At 38.9% G+C, this 20,074-nt stretch overlaps 1 protein-coding gene across 1 annotated transcript in view; it reads right to left on the bottom strand.

Moving 5' to 3' along the window:
* Positions 1-20,074, bottom strand: part of LOC144060061 (uncharacterized) — an 85,209-nt gene that overhangs the window by 57,295 nt on the left and 7,840 nt on the right. Inside the window, exon 2 of the mRNA XM_077579199.1 lies at positions 6,467-6,588. Coding sequence (XP_077435325.1) covers positions 6,467-6,534 — 68 coding nt within the window. The 5' untranslated portion in view covers positions 6,535-6,588. The remainder of the gene's footprint in view (positions 1-6,466; positions 6,589-20,074) is intronic.

Here is a 20,074-nt window from a genome sequence, read left to right as displayed (position 1 = left end):
TGAGGAAACATACAAAGGGGCTCCTGCTTGACCTGCACATTTTTTTAATGTATCCTTTTCATACTGCATGCCAAGTAACCGCTCACAGCCACAATGGGAAACAATCCTTCCACATCACAAGTCATATTGGAAACTAATAAGGAGCAAGACTTTTTGATCCACTTTTTCATGCTGGCGAACTCTGTGGTTAAAACACAGCTGCGATTATTTTACCATCAATCAGGCTCCTCTCACCTCGCAATCTAATAGCGCTTTAGCTTCATTAGCATCCACAACGATCCGTTCGCCCTCCAGCTGGACCACAATGCAACTTTTTTTTTTTTAATCGGAGTTGGATTGCGCCGAGAGCCAAGAGGCGACGTCGGTGACAGAACTGCTGGTTTTCAACTTGCGTTCCATCATATACCTTTTTTTTTTTTCTTTCCTGTGGTATCTCTCCTGACAGGCGCCGTCTTTCTGCAAAGCTTTGAAAATCAAGCTGTGGTGAGAATGTGATGAGACCCTGGAGGAAGCGGCTGAACTTTTGACCCGCGCTTTTGGGGACAGTCGGTGGCGGGCGGGCGTGCGCGGTATTAAGTGGCCGACTGCCTCGGAGCTGTCACGAACGGGCAAAAACGTTGACACACGAGAGCGCTCTCAAGCAGCCATTCATCTACGACGCGGCGCTAACCTTGAGAGGATGTTGACGCAACACCCTCCTGCCGCTGACAGCCCAAAACAAATAGAGACTAGATCATTTTCATAAACACATCTCCAAGAGGAATGATGCTTGACTAAGATGCATGTGGCTCAAAACCACACACTTTGTTTCTCTCACTAAGCGGCGCTATAAAAGTGTATTATGATATTATAAACAGTAAAACAAGTGCACACCTGCCTAATAGGTTTTTATTGATGTGCTTGTCAAGTCTGAGCTTTATATTCATTTATTTTGCTAATTCATGCAAGAATCTCCCCATAATGGCACGAGATGTAATAAAGCAAACCATGTGGTGTGCATCAGAACACTAAAATGTTCGCTTTGGGTCTCGAGCTCACACAGTGTGGTAAACTTATTTGTAGCACGTACGCCATTACAGTAGATGAAGACATATGGCTCTTTTAAGGCTGCTAACAATACCAATCAATAATGCTGAACGTCTCAGCCTCGTCACATTTCATAAATCATCGCCATTGTTTCGGGATGACAGTGATCATTCTCCACTGAGTCGCAGCATGAACGCGCGCAAATAATCTCAATCTTAATATCGCAGAGAAGAAGCCTGGTGACGGAAAAGATGGTCACAAAAATATATTTCGAACACAAACTGCTAATTTCCCATTCAATGTGGACCAGAAGACCAAGCAACACGTTTGCGTTGTTCAGTGCGTGATAAGAGGCAAGCGTTGTGGCAGGACAACACACAACCCTCCATCACGGTGCTACCGGACCATTACCCGGTGCTGGCATGAGTATGTGCCTGGACCCGCAACACACTGAGCATCTGACGCTTCCTAGCCGAGGACAACAAATGACATGCCCAAATCATATATCACACTGTAAACACAAACATTCAAAATAATCAAGTAGATTAAGTACGCAATACTCAAAGTTTTATAAAAACTACAACTTAACTTTTTGAAGTTTGTGTAACTTTGTAGGCTTTTATGAGTAATTTGTATTAATAATTTTGGATTAAATTGAAATACATTATACTTAACTTAAAAACTGAAGTTTGTTGTAATTTAATAAAATTTAGTAATTTTAAGTAAAAGTTTCAAAAAAGGTCATATTTACAAATAAAATTAATTTATATAGTACATACTGAAAATAAAACTTAATGTATGTAATGTATTATTTTATGTTTTGTGTATGTTTCATAATTCATTTTAATTGTTAATTTGTAATTTTATTTTAGCCTGATTTTATTCTCTCTGCAGTTGACATTGTAAATGATAATATGTTCTGTTTCCTTACCTGCACAGTAAATTCTGTAGAGTAAATTTGACTATATTTAGAGTGGAACCAAATAGACTCAGTTTTAGAGTAATATTTACACTTGGAAGAGAGTAAAATAAAGAATTGGAAAAATAATAATAATAACGATAATATAAAAGTCACTCAAGGGTTGCGGAACAAACTCACAACCTTCAGCTTGGGAGACAGCCGATCTACTCCGTGAGCCACGCAGCTCCTGCTTTGTGTTAGTATATCGCTCGTGTCAGCTGGAAACTTTCTAATTCCGAGAACAAAGACATCGTTTTTTTGTCTCTTGGAGATGATCAAACAGTAGGAGGGGCATAGCTTAGGTGGTAGTGTGGCAGTCTCCCAAGCTGAAGGTTGTGAGTTTGTTCCTCAACCATTGAGTGACTTTTATTTTATTTTTATTTTTTTCAATTCTTCATTTAACTCTCTTTCGAGTGTAAATCTTAGCCTACTCTAAAAATGAGTCTATTTGGTCCCACTCTAAATAGAGTCAAATTTGCTCTACAGAATTTACGGTGTAGTTAAGGAAAGCCTGGTGTCCCAAATATAAATACAAAGTACTTTTTTCTCCGAAAAATGTATCTTGGCAGACTTGATTTGTGTAAAGCCACAACTTGCTCCACAAGCAATAATGTCACAAGGGGTGTTTTTTTTTTAATGAAGGAAATGCTTGCATGCCCACCGACCGGCCCGAAAGAGGGGCTTCCTCTCACTACAGTAGGTGATGACGGACAACAGCGTAATGAACTGCAGCTCGCAGACACATCATACACCCAAAATAACAGATTCTCTTCCTCACGTGAGCATACAAAGCACACTTCTTGCGAAGGTTGACGTACGTGGCAACCGCCGCCAGGCATCGAGAATAATCAGTCGGTGGAGATTTCTTTTTTCTTCGCGGGCTCGTGACAGAGCAGCTAAAAATGACAATCTAAGAGCCACGATGACATTTCGTTTAACAGCGCGATGACAGAATGATCCCATGTCTGTGTAACTGTAGCTGCACTCTGGCCAGGAGTGGTCCATTATTCTCAATTTAGCCACTGTATGTCTTCCTGTGCTTATAAAGGGCCGTGGTGATGTTATACTTATGATATCATGCAAATATTTACGTCAAAGCAGGAGTGGGAGAGCACATATGAGCAATACTGGAATTCCCAGTTGGTGCCACCAGCACAGTACCAGGGCCCTGCCCCAACTTCCTTTGAGAGATCCTGTGGATTGAGAAATGCAGTTTAATAATAGAAAGAGAGAGAGAGAGAGAGAGAGAGAGAGAGAGAGGCACCAAAAAAGTAAGCCATCGCATTGATGTAGCTGCAAATGCCCATTCAAACAGCAGGCATTAGTATAACAGAACGTGATGAAATGGTTTCTAACAGCTTTGTGGAATTATAGGTCAACTTTGTTTATGTAATGTCGCAAGCAGGATTTAAAGGCGATGATTTACAGTGCAATAAATGATAAATCCGAGTAGTGTGTTTCTCCTCAGCCCCCACCTCCTGCACGGCGAGGGAGGAGTCCAAATGCTGCACTCCTGCTTCCCTCCACAGCCTGTGGCTTTCTAGGGCGTCACATTCTTGCACTTATCTTTATAGCCATTAGCACTGCTGGCCTTCTCTCGTTCCTGCTCAGCCTCACTCACCAAATGCCATGAATATCACTTGACAAACCCGCAACGCTGACTCGCAAACAAATTGACCCATTTGTGGCACAAAAAAAAAACTTTAAAAAACAACAATGAAAATAAAGATATGTCATTTAAAACGTAGCACTTTAGAGTGTAAAATAATGCAAACGAATGCAAATAACATTTCTGATTATACAAATATTTAAAATAGTAAATATTCACATCATTTTGATAGTTTACGCTCCACTGTGACACGGTTCCAGCCCGACTTCTGTTAAAAGTATAAACCACCACCTATTCTGTTGTTTGTTGTATGCTACATTTCACGTTAGCTTAGCAGTTAGCATGGCATTTCCATCTTCGCCTATTTTCTTGCTCTGTGTGAACATGATTAGCTACTCCTCATCCTCCTTTTTAGGGATAATACTTGTCAAATCTTATTTGCCACCATGGAGCCGAGGATTAGTAACTAAGGAGAGGCTTTGTACTGTGTTAGCCCCGCTAGCTAACTAGCCACAGCTCACAGCCGGTGTGGCACAAATTAGCATAGCATTTCCCCATAAATTCCCAAGTAGCTGGGAAAGAAAGAAAGATGGGTAAATATGTTTTCAACTATTTTAATGATATGCATCACAAATAAAATATGCTTGAAATTGTTGAAGTTCTGCATCTTGTGTATCCACATAATTGTTTTTCCCCTTCAATACAAGAACATGTTGTGATGTCTGCATATCTGAACGGTAATTATCACAGGCTATGTGGAGAATATGGCATAAGAAGGACTTTCAACTACAAAGCATTTTCTTGGTAAAAAGAATCCCAAGTAAATGCATACAGCTCTGGAGAAAATTAGAAGATTAAAAAAAAAAAAAACTGGAAAATTGTTTTGTTGTTGTTTTATTTTGACCATTATTTATTTTGTTTATTTAAAAAAAAGGGCAATTTTTGTATTTGGAATTTGGTGGTTATGTTGTTATCCGTTAATTACATAAAACTAAATATAATCAATTTATAAAACTGTAAATGTGAATTTATTTGCCAATTAAATTGTATTTGACATACCAGTAACAGCCTGTAGGGGGAGTCTGGCATCACTGCTACCTTCAGTACACAGCAACACACATTCATGTAAACCTGCTGTCAGCAGCTTGTAATTGCTGATGTTAAACAGCAAGTTTCAACTTGGGGAAAATAACGAGGAGAGGGGAACGTTTTCAGATTTTACACATGTGACATCATTCACAGCACAAACACACACACACGCACCATACTGTAAAGCTACCATGCCAATCTAATCAAGTTGCATGGATTCAAAAGTCAGCTGCCCCATTCATTTTAGCCACAGCCACGGTGGGTCATCCAATTCTTTAGTGCCATACAATTTTGGACAAAGAATACTAGGATTTGGCTAATCCCCCTATTAAGGACCTCTGTAATCCCCTTAAAACCCTTGTATACACACCAGGTTAAATACTGTAGTCACAGCAAAGGTCAAATGGATTAACCTCACAGAAAGTGATCTGATGCTAACGGGGGAAAAAAACGAGTAGGGTTGCAACAGTTTATTTTTAGGCTTAGTAGAAAGTAAACTTGCAGGCCAAAGGATCATTTCTTTGTATCCCTTAGCTGTCAGAATTATTAGCGCACTCCTTTTGATAAAATGCAGAAGAGAGTGGCTAACTAGTACACAGAAGTACCTTAAGGCTTAATAATATAGTAAAAAGATGCTAATATGAAATAATGAAACTATTATATCAAGAATATACAAACCCCCCCAAAAGACTTAGGACTTTGATACGTATATGGTATGTTATGGTTTTATTGCCAATCCAGAATATGTGTAAAAGAAACATAAGGCTGGAATTTCCATTCCCGAGAGCCCACACTAACAAACATGACATAAAACCAGAACAATAATTACATCGTAACCAATAAAATCTTCTCCATTCATAAGCACGTACTTTGCTATTAGGCTAACGATATATTCATTTTCATTGGAAGCCTGTTGAAAGCGTAATGATGTTAAAGTGCCGTCAAGGGAGCCTGAGCCTGATATTTTACTGACTGTTTATTTTTACGGAGGAGCGGCCATGAATCCAATGTTGTAGCTACAGAACTGCATGAGAGCATTTCCCAGCTGAAAGCATTTGGGGTTTTTTTTCTGTTCCAGAAAGCCGATGAGTGTTTATATTCCGACCTCCTCTGCACATCAGTGTTACTGCTGTTTCACAATGTATAAATGCACTACCTTTGGCTGCATTTTTTCTTCTTCTTCCAAAGCAGCTTATGATGAAGGATATGGCCAATTAAAATGTGCGGCCTGGCACAGCAGACACTTATTGTACTGAGTATAATTGATTGTCATAGAATTAGTGTGCTGAAGACAGACTAATACTGTCGGCTACATGAGTTCCCGCGCACACGGACAGCTGTTTACGAGTGTTGCGAACCCACCCCTGGGATGAAATCATCATTTTTCTCACTATGCCGAACGCCCCGCTCTATAAAAGTGGACAAGACGACGGGCGATTCTCCATTTAATTTCCCCACCTCGCTAACTGTTGGCTACACGGCGGGATGGGATAACTACGCCGGTAATATTTGCTGCGTGGGACTAAATCCATTAGAATAAGCATTTGCATAATACAATTCTGTCATTGAGAAAATTAAGAATATGAAATGAAGCTATTTGTGAGAATGAGCCCTGCAAGTAAATATGTAATGATTTGCACATGGGTGCGCTCCCTGACATGAGGGACGAGAAGCAAATCTATGGGTTGTCAGTGCGGCTGAAACGAGGTAAGCGTTCTCAAGTGTGCAACTTATGCAACAAGGCCTCTGGAAGGCGTATAATCAGCACAATGATTACTCACCGGCCACTCGTGCAAACTGACAGGCCTGACTGATGCGGATGCAAGAGGGCCGAGCGGATGGCGCGCATCGGGCCCGTGAGGTCAGAAAGCAATGCGTTGGCTGCATTTGGCCCAGCTGATCTCTAATTAAGGAGGGCATTGACATGGCGCGGGGGCAGCCGAGATGGTTCATGCAACACACAAAAAGACAACAAGAAAGCAGGGAAACTATCTCATGAGCATTAGAGAAGGAATGATTGCACTGCATTTTTTTTTTTATCAAACACATGAAGGCTGACCCTGATCTTGGACCTTGGACCTCCGTTCCTACGCTGGCAATATAACCCGAATTTTGACTTAAGTCGGATTTCCCCGTTAAAGTCGATATTTATACTTTGTAAAGTATTTTTAAAAAAATATTTGCTAAAACCTGGAAGAGGCCGGAACCAATATTTATTCATTACTTTTTTTTTTCCTGGAGAGCTCAGTATTGTTCATTTGGTACTTTTACCGATTTGTCATCATCATTGCTCTCTTTTTTTAAAAAATTTTTTTAATATATATATTTTTTATTTTTTTATTTTTTTATTTTTAAATTTTTAAATTTTTAATTTTTAAATTTTTTAATTTTTTAAATTTTTAAATTTTTAAATTTTTAAATTTTTAAATTTTTAAATTTTTAAACTTTAAAATTTTAAAATTTTTAAATTTTTAAATTTTTAAATTTTTAAATTTTTAAATTTTTAAATTTTTAAATTTTTAAATTTTTAAATTTTTTATGTGGGTGTTAATGTGTATGTGCGTGTGTGCGTGCGTGCGTGCGTGCGTGCGTGCGTGCGTGCGTGCGTGTGTGTGTGTGCGTGTATTCATTAGTTCACTTAAAACCTATTAAAAAATCCCATACCGTTCACCTAAACCGAACACTTCCAGCCAGAGTCGTGAGGCCGTCAGGAGACCCGAGGAAGGACCAAAGAAAAGAAAGGAAAGTGAAGTTTATTCATTGCTGACGGACGGCAGAGCGGACGTAATTCAACTACGAACGAGGCACGGGCGCCGTAAAGTCGAAACGACGTAGGTCGCGTGCAACCTAGCTCGAGGACTCCCTGTACAGTCTATAGAAAAAGTCTACACACCCCTATTCAAATGACAGGTTTTTGTGATATAAAGTAGACCAAGACAAATCTTTTGCCCTTTTCCTGATGGTTTTTTTTTTTGGTCTGGATGTGGTCTACTTTTTCTTCTTCATTCCATTGCATTGCAGAGGTATTGTATCGGGACTCAGTGTTGGCAAATACTCAAAAAAAAGACTTGGACTCAGAGTCGGGTGCAAAAATAAAATGTGATCGGGACCACAACCATGCTTCACTATAAATATTTTGTTTTTTTGATGATTCTTTTTTTTCCGGATTTATAGCCGAATAGTCCAACCTTGATTTCAGCAGACCGTAAGACATTTCACATATATATGTGGGGCATATTTTTATGGTCCAATGCGACCAAGGTTTAAAGGGGAAGTCAACCTCAAATATTTCTTGACAATAATATATTACTGTATATGTTACCTCACTAGTCTAAACATGACATTCTGATTAATATCCATTTTGCCAGAGTTACGCAGGGCTCAGGCAACGACCAATCACAGCTCACCTGTTTTCTAAAGCTGAGCTGTGATTGGTTGTTACCTTTGACCTAAGCAACTGTGTTGTCATTTACACTCGACAGCAAGTGGCAAAATGGCCGCCTTCTGATATTGATTAAATAAACTGCTGGATTTTTCTTCTTAACTCATATTCCACTAATGCAATCTTAACCAAAATACAATATTTAGACTTGTGGGGCTGCATAGAGCATATTATCGTCAATAATTAATTTGGGGGGTTGACTTCCCCTTTAAAGGTGTGTTCGGCCCACTTGAAAAAAATTTTTTTTTTTTCAATTAAGTGGTACAGATTATCACTCACATGAATAATATATATATTTTTAATGATTTAACTTAGTAAAAAGCAAAAAAAGGGTGTGTAGATTTTAAATCTCCACTTTATGCGGCTTTTTTTGATAAATTAATCGATTCGCCTCCGGTGTCGGGGTCCCGTGCCCTGCCAGTGGCCTGACCAGGCAGTGAACTCTTGCATTCCTAAAAAACACGGTCATCCAGCCTCTGTAATTTGTCATGTTGGGAGCTGACAGTAAAAGGTCATCCACTCCCATCGCCGGAGGCAAGAAAAAGCACCAGGATGAAAGTGCACGTTCAGACGACGGCCATCCCAGCACTGGGAAGATGCACACGCGCACGCACGCACACATCTTTATCTAATCTAGGCAACCTATCCGTCTTCTATTTTCCACACTATCTGACTGCAGAAGTACAAGCAAGTCCAATAAAAAGCAAGCCATCGCCTAATAATGAACTGAATACAAGATTTCAGTAGCATGCGGCCTTGATAGTGTCTGCATTTATAACCTGCGGGAGAATAACTACAGTCTTCTCAAATGGATTTACGCCTCCCTTCACATCTAAATCTAACATCTGTAGCGGCCCCACTCAGACACTCGCCAAGACGCGAAATGAAAAATATCCCCTCGTGAGAGTATGTTGAATTGAAGAGGAGACCACGTCGCACCACTCATCATACTCTTGCTCGCCGTCGTGACATCGCCGGCTAACAACACCATCCGCCGGCTTTATATTTCATGTTGCTGGATAGTTGCACATTTAGTTTTGGAGCAGACAAGCTATCCATTACATTGGGCCACCTCTGACTCGGCTCCAATAGAGAGGGCAGCTCTCGCAACAGCTCATCCATCATGCGCAATATCAATTGATTACAAAACATAAACAGAGCATCTTTGATATAAGCGGCCAGCTGGACCGACGGGGGGCGCGGCACGGGAAGTGCACTTAGAGGCATCCCCCGGCCTGAATAGTCCGGCTTCTGTCTGCTGCCCTCTCGTCCCAGACTGGCGCGATTTAGCCACGGCCCTTCGCTTCCTGCAATTATTTGACTTCCGAAGCACAACACCGACCACAGCCTATAGCGCCGCGACAACGTGGGCTCGGCTCTAATGACTTGTTCGGTTTCATCCGCGCGTGGACGTCCGTTAACCCGTTCTCCTCCCTGTGGTGCACCTACAAAAAAAAACAGCATACCATTGCAAAAACATGCACTGAAGGTCTGAAAAAAGGGCAGACGACATGAAAAATGTTGGAGGACACAAATGAGGGAGACTGGGCGGGAATTGGGGAAACATACGGGATACATGTGGGCCGCCTTCACAGACAAAGGTCATGTTTCTCATTAGAATCACGGTCAAATGAGGGAGTTTTGTGGAACATTCCAATATGTGGAAAAAAGTTCCTGTCAAAGTCATAAAGTCATAAGTTGCCTTTACGATGCCAGTCAAGAGATGATATTGTATAGAAATGGCTCGTTGGTGGTTCACTATTACTATTACTAGTACTTTTGAGAATTGACTTCATTCTTGGTCAAATATTTCCACATGCTTGTATCTTAGTACTCTGTTATATTCTGTACTATGTAAACAGTAAAGGGTTATGACTAAGGTTATTTTAGTTAATGGAAACTAATGAAAAAACTAAAACAAAATGAAATAAAAACGAAAATACTTTTTTTTTTAAAAAAGAAAAGAAAACTAACTGAAGCTACATTTTATGTTTACAATACTAACTAAAGCTAACTATAATTGTAGCGAAAATCTCCTTCTTTTTAATTAATTAATTAATTTAATGCATGAGTCTTTGGGCATGATTTGAAGTATATTTGTTTAACCGGAAAAAGGATGTTTGAAGAGAAGTGACGTCATCTGGCAGCAGCCAATAGAAAAGCATCTTCAGATGACGTCGCTACCTCGGCGACAATTTTGCGTGCTTGACTTCTCGCCTGTTCGTTCGTTTAACTCAGCCAAAATGCAACGCTCGGTAAGAAATTATTTACTTTTTTTTATTTTACCACGGTGTTTATTAAATATTGCGCACAAGTAATACACATTTTTTTTTAAACTGAAAAATAATACTGAAACTAACTAAAACGAAACTAAAACCAAGCATTTTTTAAATAACTAAACTAATAAAAACTAACAGAAACACCCTGAAAACTAATTTAAACTAACTGAATAAAAAAACACAACTCAAAACGAAATAAAAACTAACTAAAATGAAAATTCCACAACTATAATAACCCTGTTTACGACACAGTGTCGATAAAGTTGTCATTATCACAAGATTGCTGTGATAATAACAACTTTATTTAGATTACATTTGGCAACAAAGATGGAGCTTCACTTCCTCATCGCCAGCACAATGTCTCATTGGAAAACAGTAAGATACCAAAAAAGATTTTTTTTTTTTTTAAATAAATTTATGGGAAAAAGTGATATTACAATAATTGATTCATGATTTTATGAATCAATATCAGGCTCGAAAAGGAAAATCGATTAGATATCAATTCTTAATTTTTTTTTAACCCAGCCCTTATAACGAAGCATATGAATAATTGGTTTTGTCAGGCCATCACATGTGGGCAAGGCGAGCCACACAAAACGAAAGACGCTCACCACACCAAGACTAACCCGCTAACTTGACTCCCAAATTTCCAAATCCTGACATCATTCACTAAGTAATTACACGTCATACATAAAACAAGTAAAAAAAACAAAAACATTTTAAATGCAAAAAAATGGTGACGTTTTGATTATTTTAATGTTTGCACTGATTTTGCCGTTTTTCAAATTTGGTCTATCAGCACCCCATGCATTAATTATTCACGAATAAAGCACTTGAACATCATATGAAGCGACTCACTGAAATATGATCAATTATGTCGTGTTAATTTGGACCCGATTGCCTCCCCTATCTCTACTTATATCGCGTTCCTCTGCTGGTCCGCGCAGCGTTAGGGAGGCGTCATTAGGGAGAAGCGAGCGGCCAGGCGGCGCTCGGGCAAATGGAAGTCGTAAAGCAGCGCCGCTCATGCAACAGACGTTCCACGCTGACCCTCGCCATCCCTCAGCCGCTGCAAACGGCTGACAGTGAACCAATGACGGGCTAAACCGCCAGCTTTTCAAACTCAATTTAGTCCCGCATTAATTATTCCTCTAAGTATTCTGTGCCCCTGATGATATGGAAATTCATAAATGTATAAGGTTAAGGGAGGCGAGCATTCCGGGCTACGCTCACCAATGTGATGATACAAATCCCATTTTATGCTAACTAGCTAATTAGGACTAGCGAGCTGTGCACTGTAAGACTCATAAATCTGTGTTATAGCAGACAAATGCCCACCGACTCCTCCCAGTTCATGGCCAGAACAAGTTGAGAGCTATATGATGACTCCAACTTTCATTATCTTTCATTTTACGTTCAGCGGCTACGCGGCGCTAACGCACCTCGAGCGCTCATCTGCATACGTCTTGAAATGATGCATTCAAATGAATCCTTTGCGCCACTAAATTGAATCGCTAATTGTGTTTCGCTTTTGTTCTATTAATTGCTATCTGCACCATCTTCACCTTGAGCCTTTCATTTTTTTTTTTTTGTACATTTATGCAATGACAATAAATCAATCAAGGGATCAGTCCTTCGGATTGTTTAATGTTGCATAAATGATTAAAAATCAATTAAAAATTAAAAATCAAATAAACATGAATATGGCTTGCATGCTAATCAGTTTCAGGGTGACCCTGGGTTGCTCTTTAGTGCCCTGGTCTTAGGTGAGGAGGGTTCAGATTCGCTGCCGGAGGGCCTGTCATTGTCCATTTGAACCCCTGACCTCTGGTCTAAGGTTCAGACGTGCAAATGGGGCAAATGTGCCGCTCACAGGTAACTTCACCGGCAGTCTGAATCGAAAATGGCTTGAGACCCACTTGAGCTTATCAGATGCGAATGTAGTGAAAACAAATGGAACCTGTGAAAAAATATGTCCGTCACGGCGATTATGAAGATCGGCGAGACATAACAGAGCTCTTTTTGTCTCATCCTGTTCATTTTTTGAACACGAGCTGTCAGCGTGCGTTACTGGAGGGGTAAGGTTAGCTTGGGCGACCGATGCAACATTCCTGTGTGTTGCCATGAGAGTTCCTTTGCGGCTTTGAATGAGCTCACTGTACATTCATTGGACAATTCACTGGGTTCATCTGTCAAGTCTGAAATGCATTGCATCATATGATTACGGTTGCAAACACCCCTCGGGAATTCGACATCACTACAAACTACGCCTATACTGTATTAGCATATTGCTATATAAATAGCGTCTTGACAGTGTTCAGCACAACTGATTATAGTGAACACCCATTAGAGGTGAAAATCCATCACAAAAGACATCTTTTGATAGTTTTGCCTTCCTCGTGCTCTGTAAACACAATTAAAAAACAACATGGAACATTAAGGTTGACGTCCACTTTAACTCATTCACTGCCATTGACGGCTATAGACGTCAAAAATTCATTTCTATTAGTTTAACATGTTTTTCCACTTTTGTTAACAAGAGTATGAACATTTAAAACAGATATAAAATGTGTGATTAATCGTGAGTTAACTATTGAAGTCATGTGATTAATTACAATTAAAAATTTGAATCGCCTGACGCCGATGATTTTTAACAATCTTTTTTTTTTTTTTAATTTTTTAAGGAGGATCAAAAAAATGTCTAGGTTTTCATACTCTTGTTAACAAAAGTGTGGGGGGGGAAGTTAAACTAATAGAAATAGTTCAAATGAATTTTTGACATTTATAGGCGTCAATGGCAGTGAATGAGTTAATTATGCATTCAAAATAATAATGACCTTATCACGTTAATTATAGAGAGACTATGTCTCTCGGCTGTCCTGGGAACGCCTTGGGGTCCCGTCGGATGAGCTGGCTGAAGTGGCTGGGGAGAGGGAAGTCTGGGCTTCCCTGCTAAAGCTGCTGCCCCCGCGACCCGACCCCGGATAAGCGGAAGAAGACGGACGGACGGACGGACGTTAATTATAGACAAAATATCATCTTCTGACTGCTGAAAATGGCTAAATGGGTCAAGTACTCCTTTAATGCCAACATAAAATATGAAAACCAAAAGACGGGCTAATGTAAATTAGCATCAACGTTTGAATAACTGCTAGCTTAGCACACACGGAGCAGCGACAGATACAAACAGCGCATACGACAATACTCTGACGAACGTTTGATACATTCCATCTCTTAGTCATTAAAATGCTAACGAAGAAGCTAACGTCATGGGAGCAACAAGATGGCAGCCGACACACGTCACAAACTGCTTCGTTACGGGAATCTTATTTTGCTTTCAGCGCATGGAAGAGGAGAGAGAGGTTGAGTCCCTTCCAGGTGCGGCCTGCAGGGAAGCCAATGTGCACGAATGGCGAAGGGCTTTTGACATTCACTCGCGATAGAGGACACGGCTTCACTGGAGACCTTGCAGCAGCAGCAGCAGCCATATACGGCAGGCAGAATGTGGCCAGATGGAACTCGGCTAAATTGTCAACATTTCCCTGAAGACCATCCGGCAAAGCCAGTTCTACAATGTGGGCAGATTTTTTTTTTTTTTTTTTTTTTTTTTTTTTTTACATCCAAAACGTGCACACACATGGAAAAAATCACAAAAAGCTGCGTAAAGTGAGTGCAGTGGAGCCTCCTGAGCGGCTCGTGTGGGAGGACAAAGGTGAGACTGGCTGTAATAAAGCCGTATGCCCGCTGTTAAGAAATGAAATGTAAAGCCATCACTGTGATCCATCTTCATTAAACAATTTCCCCTCTCCCTTGCTTGTGAGGGTATCTTTTCCGAGGGTGGTGGTGGTGGTGGGGGGGGGTCAGGTGCTACGTCTCCGCCCCCTCGGGTGTCGGCACGTGTTTAAATACTGTACCGCTGGTCGCGTGCCGACTGGCTGCCATTCAACTCTTGGAGGGTTTGCCCCCCCCCCCCCCCCCCCCAACCCCCCACCCCCCCCTCCAAGTGATGCATTGCAATGTGACAAATGCAAACGGAGGCATTTAGGAAAAGCAGTGGGAGAAGAACTGCAGTCGTGTTGTTAATGCGGTCCGCTCAGTGCCAAACCAAATTGGAAGCTTTGCCAGAATGATGCCGGTCACGTTGCTAAATCAGTGTGACGCTTTGTTGTAACACTTTTTTTTCAACATAGCAAATAACTTTGGGATGTCGTATTCAATATTCAAGATGTTTATTTTGGTATATAAGCAAAACAGGAGCACTGAGCAATGAAATTTAAAAATAATAATAACGATCCCTACCAGAGCCAAAAATAACCCCGTCGCATTTTTTTGAAAAGGTTGATGCCGATATCCATCAAAATTTTCATTCTCAAGAGGCACAATTTCTTAATATAACTGTTGCATTGTGGCGCTTTACCCACTGCTGTGTTCCTATATTTGTGGGTATACGGTGGATATAAAAAGTCTACACACCCTTGTTAAAAAAAAAAAGTTTTTGTGATAAGACCAAGGTAAATCGTTCGTTAAATTCACAAATAAACTCATTGACTCGCAGGCATTTTCACAGAATCAACCCCCGAACCCCATCCGGCGCCTTTTACTGGATTTTGACTGATTTTGCAAGGCCCACAGAATATTGTGTTCTATTGTAATAAAAACATAGAACCTACCAAAAAAGAAAGATTAGAGTCTTAGCATTAGAACAGAGCTAAGTTTAATCATTATTCACAAATCTGTTTAAAACACTGAGCAAAAGAGCTTTTTTGCTACATGGTCCTGGTTGATCTCTTGATCATACTCTGCTGCTACATGCTGGCCATTTTTTTTTGTAACAATTACCATTGTTTTAAGGAACCTCTTCGGGTCAGAGGCTGCACCAAAGCCTTCTGTATGCTCTAGCATAGAAAAAATTAAAAAACGTATAAATATGTTTTGGGGACCATGGCAATATCTACTAAAATAAAACGTTTTTATACGTTTTTGGGAGCAAATGAGTTAATGTGACCTATAACCTGTACAACCCCATTGATCATTTCACTCGGGCAAGTAAAAACAAACAACTGAGATAATGTGGTTGCACAAGTATGCACACCTTCTTATTACTGTGTTGCGGTTATGTTCAAAATTCACCAATCACATTCAAAATCATGTTAAAGCTGCCTAATGCAGAAAATTTCATTTCGAATCACGGGAAATTCAAACCCGAAACCAGTCCGACAACTATTGGCCAGTCGTTTGCAACCCATTGTAAACAGCTAAGGTGTTCTTTGCTCATTAAAAGATGTTAGAGTCATAAATGGTCAAACAAAAAGGCTATTATTTTTTTTATTATTTATTAAAAAAAATTTAATTATTATATTTTTGGGCAAATTGCTACATAGCTACAAATTGCTTTAAATGGGGGTAGAGTTTTACCCCAAATATATTTCTGATGTTGTAATTCCAAACATTTTTATTTATTTATGGCCAAAAAGTTCATTCGTTCAATGCACAATTTAAAAAAAAAAATCCCCCGAAATTGTAAATAAAAAAATTACTTCCCACAGGTAAATAAATGTGTGTAGTCGTTGAAACATCAGATGTTTCTCTGACAACATAATTCGATGATTTATGTTTTTCTTCTTTTTGTTTGCTTCTTTGCCAATTTCAAGGGAAATTACACCAAATCAGATGAATTGTCTTTCTGTCAAAGTTGTCATTTGTCTAAATATAAAACTCCGTAATCAACCTTCAACTCCTGCAGCTACAAAAATTCCCTGAGCATATATGAAGCTAAATATGAGGGATGAGCGAGTACCGATACCAGGTATTGGTATCGGGCGGATACCAGGCCACATTTCAAGGTATCAATACTCGAAACGGATATCGATACTCGTATCGGCTCCCGCTTTTGTGGCCATTTTGCAGTCAGGAACAAAAGTTTTGTTCCGTCTTGTTCGTTTCCTGTGTGTCTCCTTATGAGGTAACACTTGTTAATTTCATTACTTCCGGCAGCTCAGGTGTGCAGGTCACGTAACTTTGGGTGTTTAATTGCCTCGTTTACGTTTGCAGTGCCCTTAATTGCTTGTTAACGTTGTCGAGCTGTGGTGCTAAAAATAGAACGGTGCCGTTTACGGCCCCTCAGATGCTTATTATAGCTCTTATACATACTACAATATATTGGTAATGAACGTGAAACAGGAAACGAAAATACAGAGCAGCCTTCCAAATTAAAACCATGGATTTCAAAACAAGATATAATTAAACATCACACACTAAACATCTTGAGTGATTCTTAACATGATAGATATGACTAAATTATTTGATTTCTTTGCACTTCAATGTATTCCTAAAAAAGAAGTTGTACAACCACATATTTTGATTGGGCCTTTTTTTTCCCCATCTTATTTATCTTTTTTTTTTTTAATTCACTTTATTGTGTGCTCTATGCAAAATGACTTTTAATGAGTAAATTGAAAAAAATATTATTGTCATTAACCCCTGGGTGTTATTTGACCATTTTTTGGTTCCGACCAAGCCATTTTTTTTTTTCCTAAGGAGAGCTCAGTATTGTTCATTCGATTTGACATCATCATTGCTCTCCTTTTTAAAAAAATAAAATAAAATCAACAAAAAAAATGTAATTTTTTTTTAAAATATTTTTAATATATATACATATATATATATATATACACACATATATACATATATATATATACATATATATATATATATATATATATATATATATATATATATATATATATATATATATATATATATATATATATATATATATATATATATATACATATATATATATACTTTTTTTTTGTATGTGGGTGAGTATGTGTATGTGCGTGTGTGTGTGCGTGCGTGCGTGCGAGCGTGTGTGTATTCATCAGTTCACCTAAAGCCCATTAAAAAAAAAATCCCATACTAATAATATAATATAATAATAAATTGCCAAATGCAGAAACATCAATGTAAGTTATCACGATGTAGTGGCTCTCGCTAACAGACAGAATTAAGTAACCAGAATTTGGTTAAAAAATTCTATATTTTGATATTTGGTTTTTATTTGAGGCAGATATTTTTTCCATTAAAATGTGAATGCCATTTCAAAATAAAATAACGCCCAGGGGTTAATTGCATTTAAAACCCGTGGGCAGTATTTTATTTTAAAATGGCTTGGTCAGAACCAACAAAAAGACAAAAAATGGTCACAATAACGCCTAGGGGTTAATTTTAAGGAAATTTTGCTGTAGTTGGGATAGAGAAGTAGAGGTCTTTTTTTTTATTATCTGTCATTTATTGGGGGGGGGTTGATGTATCATAAATACTAATGGTATCGGTGAGTACTGAAGATTTAAGTATCGTATCGGTATCGGTCTCAAGAAAAGTGGTATCGAACATCCAAATACGACAAGCCTCTTGGTGAGAGATTTACCCAATGAAAAGATGCCGTGCGATGAAACACATATCGCAAATATCCCAAATCCGCTTCCTCTCCTTGTGCCTTTTTAATGCAGCTTCTCCTCAAACATTTCCAGGCAGAGGTGAATCTGGTGAGCGTGTGCTGCGCACCGCGTGTGCGTTTTATGCAAATTGCCAGGCGAGGTGATTAATTCATAATGCGTTTCAGTGCAATTGAAGGCAGCGGGGAAGTGATCAAGGGCAAGGACATTATGGAATGGTACAGGCTGCATAGGGCCGCCTCTGCTTGCTCGACACTGTACCCCAGCACGACAACACCTCATTACACGGAGACAAAACACCTCCCCCACTGATAATGAACAGCTTTCATGAGTGCTTTTTTTTTTTTTTTTTTTTTCCCCCCGTTGCTGTATTTTCTTCCTTCCTCGGCCTGCGCATCGTTCTTCATCCAACCGAATCAAGTATTGATCCAGCACTACGTCTCATATCCATGCACTATAATTGTACTCTGCGTGCTACGTGTCAGATCATTTTGTTTCCTAAAGACGGCAACATATGAGCTGCAACGCATCAGCGGCCGCAATTTTAATAACGGACAACAAACGAGGAGGCTAAAAATTGGTTTGAAGCGCTTCGAGAAATAAGCCAAATAGTCATAAGCTTAGCTAACATTGTTTTTTTTTTCCCCTTCCGTCTCTCTTACTAACTCACGTGCAGGGCAAACCCTCTGAGTAGACCAGCACTGAGTGCAGGCTATAATTTAGTCACCTGGGGAAATAAAAAAAAGAAGAAGTTGATGTTTTCAACTTGTGCTGTGCTCTTTACTTGACAAAAGTAGACAAAGTGTGACAGCTTTAGTTAGATGTTTTCTGATATTAAGAGAGATAATACAGCGGTGCCTTGACGACCGAGTTTAATTCATTCTTTGACCACAGTCGTAACTCAAAACACATTTCTTCATTGAAATGAATAGAAATGTCATTAATCCGTTCTAGCGGCCCAACAAAAAAATGACAAAGAATTCTGAAATAAGAAGTAATCTAAGTAATGGAATTCAATAGAATTCAATAGACTCAATAGATTCAGTAGACTTCACACAGAGTTGATAAGATGGGTCTGATTGGCAGAGATTTTTGCATTTCTTGCTAAATCAATTTGGTAGTGATGTCATAATTTGCCAATCAATCAATGACAAAATAAAGCATTACAGCAAACACAATCTCTGTCACTTCAGGGACATTATGTGCTGCCATTGTTATTAATGTGAGGTTTTGTATCCAATACAGTCCAAAAAAAAAAATCAAATGTTCCCTAATAATTTTAAATATTATTTTGGGCCGTTTTGAGGGAGGTGGCGGGTTCTCCCCCGAGGGATATGCGGTCAGGGTAGGCAGGAGAGGCAGAGCCTCTTAAAATCAAAACACTAAAAACAGCACACACAAAAAGAAGGGGGAAAAAAAAGCAGATTTTATTTAGATTTTTTTTTAATACATTACAAGATAAGAAATATAATGACATTCAAACATTGCCTATTTTAATTTGGCAAAAAATTCAAAATATGCTGCGAAATTCCATTTATTTTCACCAAACCAAAGTGCACTTGAAAGTATTGACTTTAGTGCTGTCACTATCGAATATTTTTAGAATCAATCGATTATTCAGTCGATTAATCGACCAATCTGATTCATTTTAATTTTGCAATAAAGTGTATTACAAAAGCATTTTTTCCTGATTATAGGCCTACTGTTTATTAACCAGTGATTGATGTTTATTTTGTACTTCATATTCGTATAGTAATTTAAAAAAAAGGGGGGGGGGGTTGATGTTATGATGTTTTGATTAAACATAGATTATTTCATGAAGGACTACAGAAATCAGTGAACATTTTTTGTTGGTATGCTGAAACCAGAATATTTGGACCATTTAAAAAAAAAAGTTTAATGGCACCAACCGATTACTTGATTATTAAAATAGTTGTAGATTAATTTGATAATCGATTACTTGCCGATTAATCGATTAATTTTAAACAGCTCATTTGCTTACCTATTATTTCTCATGCTTTCTGATGTATTAAAAATCTATAAACACAGGTGCGATTGTGTACAAGATACGTATTGTTGAGGCAATTAAACCTTTAAATGTATCCGTCAAGATGTTCTGGTGGAGGTGCCAGCCCAGCCCGTATTTATTGCTTTTTTAGTGTGTAAGCTCAACATCAAGCCACAAAGCTACAGTGGCAGCGCTCGTAGCTT

Source organism: Vanacampus margaritifer, chromosome 11, assembly GCF_051991255.1.
Source record: "Vanacampus margaritifer isolate UIUO_Vmar chromosome 11, RoL_Vmar_1.0, whole genome shotgun sequence".
Lineage (NCBI taxonomy): Eukaryota > Metazoa > Chordata > Actinopteri > Syngnathiformes > Syngnathidae > Vanacampus > Vanacampus margaritifer.
This window is presented reverse-complemented; position numbering and strand designations above follow the sequence as displayed.